The following is a 3,119-nucleotide window of genomic DNA, read 5'->3' as shown; positions in this document are numbered from 1 at the left end:
GCAGCAGCGGGTGCGGGCCGGACAGGAAGTCGGCGAGAAGGGCCAGGTGCGCGGCAGGGAGGTGCCGCGCGTGCAAGGTGAGAGAGGTGTGCTGGCGACGCAGCAGCGGCAGTAGCGAGGGGAGTGAAGTGGAAGCCGGGACGTGCACTTTGCTGCAGGAGAGCAGCGTGGCCAGGTCGGTCGGCGGCAAGGCCGGCGGGGGGAGATCGATGGGGCACATGGCAGGGAGGTGGGGGTGTGGGATAGTTTGGGGGGTGGAGGAGCTGAGACATCGACGATGATGAGAAATGGGAGGATGGCAATGGAAAGATGGCTGGCGATGGAGACGTGTACACCCGTTGGAGGTTTCCGGTGATTGAGCACGTGTCCGACGTGGACTCGGTGTACCGCGTGGCACGGAGCGGGGCGCGCGGCAGCGATACTGTAGGAAACAGTGTTTCCTACTACTGTAGGAAATGGGCGCTGGTGAGATATTATGAATAAAATATGAGGTTTTTTGTCTTGCGATTTCATTGGCTTAGAAGTTTCCTTATCATACCACTCCGATAACTGCAACCCCCGACGATAACTGCAACACCAGGTGTTGCAGTTATCGCGAGCTGTGACTGTACAGCGCATGGCGAGCGTTTCCGCTGCGGGCCACGTAGGCGGCGGTGGCGTTGAAGCAAGGATTGCAGCGGGCGCGCGCCGGATCAAGTTGGGGAGCTACCACGTCGGGCGGCGCGATTGGCGCCCGGCGCGCACGGGCAGCGCCGTACATGGCAGCAGAGCGGAGCGCGCGCTTGCACTTGCCTCGTCGCGCCACGGCAGCAGCCGCGCCGAGCTTGCGGAGCGCGCCGCGCACGACCCGAAATAGCGCGCGCTTGCCGCCGGCACGGGGAGCAACCAGCAAGCAACCCACCCCGGTAAGCAACCCCGGCAAGCAAACCCCGGAAAGCAAATCTTGCTCCGGCTGTACGCTGCGCAGCCCGTACAGCAGGGGGGCAAGCCGAGCTGGCGTCCGTACCGCTCAAGTAGGAGAGCGGCTATGCATCCAGGTGCTCACATAACTTATATACCGATTTACCCTGTGTTTGCCAAAAAATCCCGCTCGCTCTACCGTACGAAGACATCCCCCTCCGTACCAAAACTAGCATAAAACCAACCCCTCCCCAGCCTCGCCAAACGCTACCGCTTGCGGTCGCCCGCGCCGTCTATCGAAAGAACGTAAGCTTCGGAGATGACCTCGTCAGCGTCGCGGAGCTCGCGCTGCTGCTCCATGAGGTCGCGGCGGATGGCGACGATCTTGCGCTGCTGCCATGTGAGGACACCGTCGATCTTGCGCATCGCTTCCTCGACGGTCGTCACCTGGAAGCTGGCGCGCAGACCGCCAGCGCGCACTTTGCGAGAGTGCCACGGGCCGAGAATCCCCGTGCTCATCGACAGCCTGCTCACGATGCGCTCTTCCACCAGGTGCGGTCCGTGCGTCACGACCACGCCATACAGCTCGTTCACTTCGCCCCACAGCCTCTTCACCAGCGCCGGCGTTCGTATCCGTCCAAAGCCGAGCCGTGTCAGCGTCCGTCCGCGCCTTAATTCCGCCCCGATCCGCCCGACAGACCCTCTTCGAATTGGCTTGGCCGCCGCGTCCACGCCGCCCGACCGCGAAAGTACCGACGACGCCTCGGTGCACAGCGAGTCCAGATCCACGAGCACCGACTGATCAAAGGTCGAATCCGTGCGAGCGCCGCCTCGAATCGTGTGCGGTGACCCGTCCGACGTCGTCGTGGACAGTGACACCGGGCTGGCGGGCGGGAACACGTCAAACTCGTCCAGCTCGTCCTCGCTGCTGCGCAATCTCCCCAGTTCGCTGCGTGACCACGCGGCGCGTCGATTCTCCCCGACGCTCAACCTGGTCTCGCTCCTCCTCCCCATGTAGGCCGCGGAAAGCGAATCGCCCCACCAGTTGACGTCCTGCTGCCGCTCGCCCCCGACCTTGCCTCCTTCCTCCGCTACGACCGGCTGATGCTGATACTGGTGCTGATACTGATGCTGGTACTGGTGCTGATACTGATGCTGATGTCGGTGATGCATCTCCTCATGATGCTGATGTCGGTGATGCATCTCCTCATGTTGTTGTTGTTGTTCCTCCACGGGCGGCGGTGACGGCGGCGGCGGCGGCGGCGGAATAAGCCTCGACTCGGAGCGTCTCGGCAAGCTGGGCTGCGAGCGCAGGACATTATTCCGTGCGTGGCCCCTCGACGACGGGCGATCGCCCGCGAAGATGGTGGAGGTGAAAGCGTTATCCGAAGACATGCCGTCCGGGGAGCGCGACGTGCGTCTTCCAAACGGGAAGCGGCCTCGAAACTCTGGGGACTGGGGCGACGTGGCGGGTGGCGGAGTGCTTTGTGAGGCGGGCGGCGGGGGCTCAGTGCCGGAGGCGGAGCGCTCGAAGCGCTCGCAGGGCGGGTGCGGTGCGCGGTCCTCGCGCGACAGGGCGCACAAGTGTGAGCGGAGCAGGGCGAGCTTTGCGGCGAGGGCGGCGAGCAGGTAGAGGATGCGGACCTGGTCTGCAAGGGCGCACTCGATAGCGGCGGCAGCGACGGCGGCGTGCTCGCGCTGCAGGTGGAGCGCGCGTAGCGCTGCGTGGTGTGCGTGTCGCGGCGGGGTGGCGAGGAAGTGGGCGCCCTCCAGGGCGCACATGCGGGCGCGCGCGGCGGCGGCGTGGTGCGCGCGCGGGGCCAGGGCGTCGAGGCGGGCCGTGCACTTGTGCAGGGCCAGGTGCAGGACGCGCAGGGCGCGGGCGTCGGCGTGCGTGAGCAGGTGCTCCAGGCGGATGCGGACGGCGTGCTGGCGCTCCAGGTCGCGGTGGTGGTCGCGGAAGGCGGCGACGACGCGCGAGAGGTCGGCGTACTCGTCGCGCAGCAGCGGGTGGTTGAGGCGCAGGGCCGGCGGGTGCGGCGCGGGGCGCGGGGCCGCGTCCGCGGAGAGCGCGCTCAGGGCCGCGGAGAGGGTCGCGGGCGTCGTGGACAGATCGACGGCCGTGAGCGACGGGGCGTCGCGCGCGGAGAGCGGAGGGGGCGACGGAGGGCGGCGGCTCATGTAATCCGCGTAGTCCATGCCGGGGGCTGGGGGGGAGG

At 66.6% G+C, this 3,119-nt stretch overlaps 1 protein-coding gene; it reads right to left on the bottom strand.

The window, feature by feature from the left end:
* Positions 1-1,041: 1,041 nt before the first annotated feature.
* CHC_T00001097001 (hypothetical protein) lies at positions 1,042-2,103 on the bottom strand. XM_005712683.1 is given in 2 exon segments: positions 1,042-1,167; positions 1,168-2,103. 1 exon segment carries the CDS (start codon positions 2,101-2,103, stop codon positions 1,168-1,170), a length of 936 nt encoding a protein of 311 aa, XP_005712740.1. The 3' UTR covers positions 1,042-1,167.
* Positions 2,104-3,119: the final 1,016 nt, after the last annotated feature.

This window comes from Chondrus crispus, genomic scaffold (assembly GCF_000350225.1).
Source record: "Chondrus crispus Stackhouse genomic scaffold, scaffold_915, whole genome shotgun sequence".
In the NCBI taxonomy this organism is placed as follows: domain Eukaryota; phylum Rhodophyta; class Florideophyceae; order Gigartinales; family Gigartinaceae; genus Chondrus; species Chondrus crispus.
The sequence above is the reverse complement of the archived record's forward strand: the minus strand, read 5'-3'. Positions and strand labels throughout refer to the sequence as shown.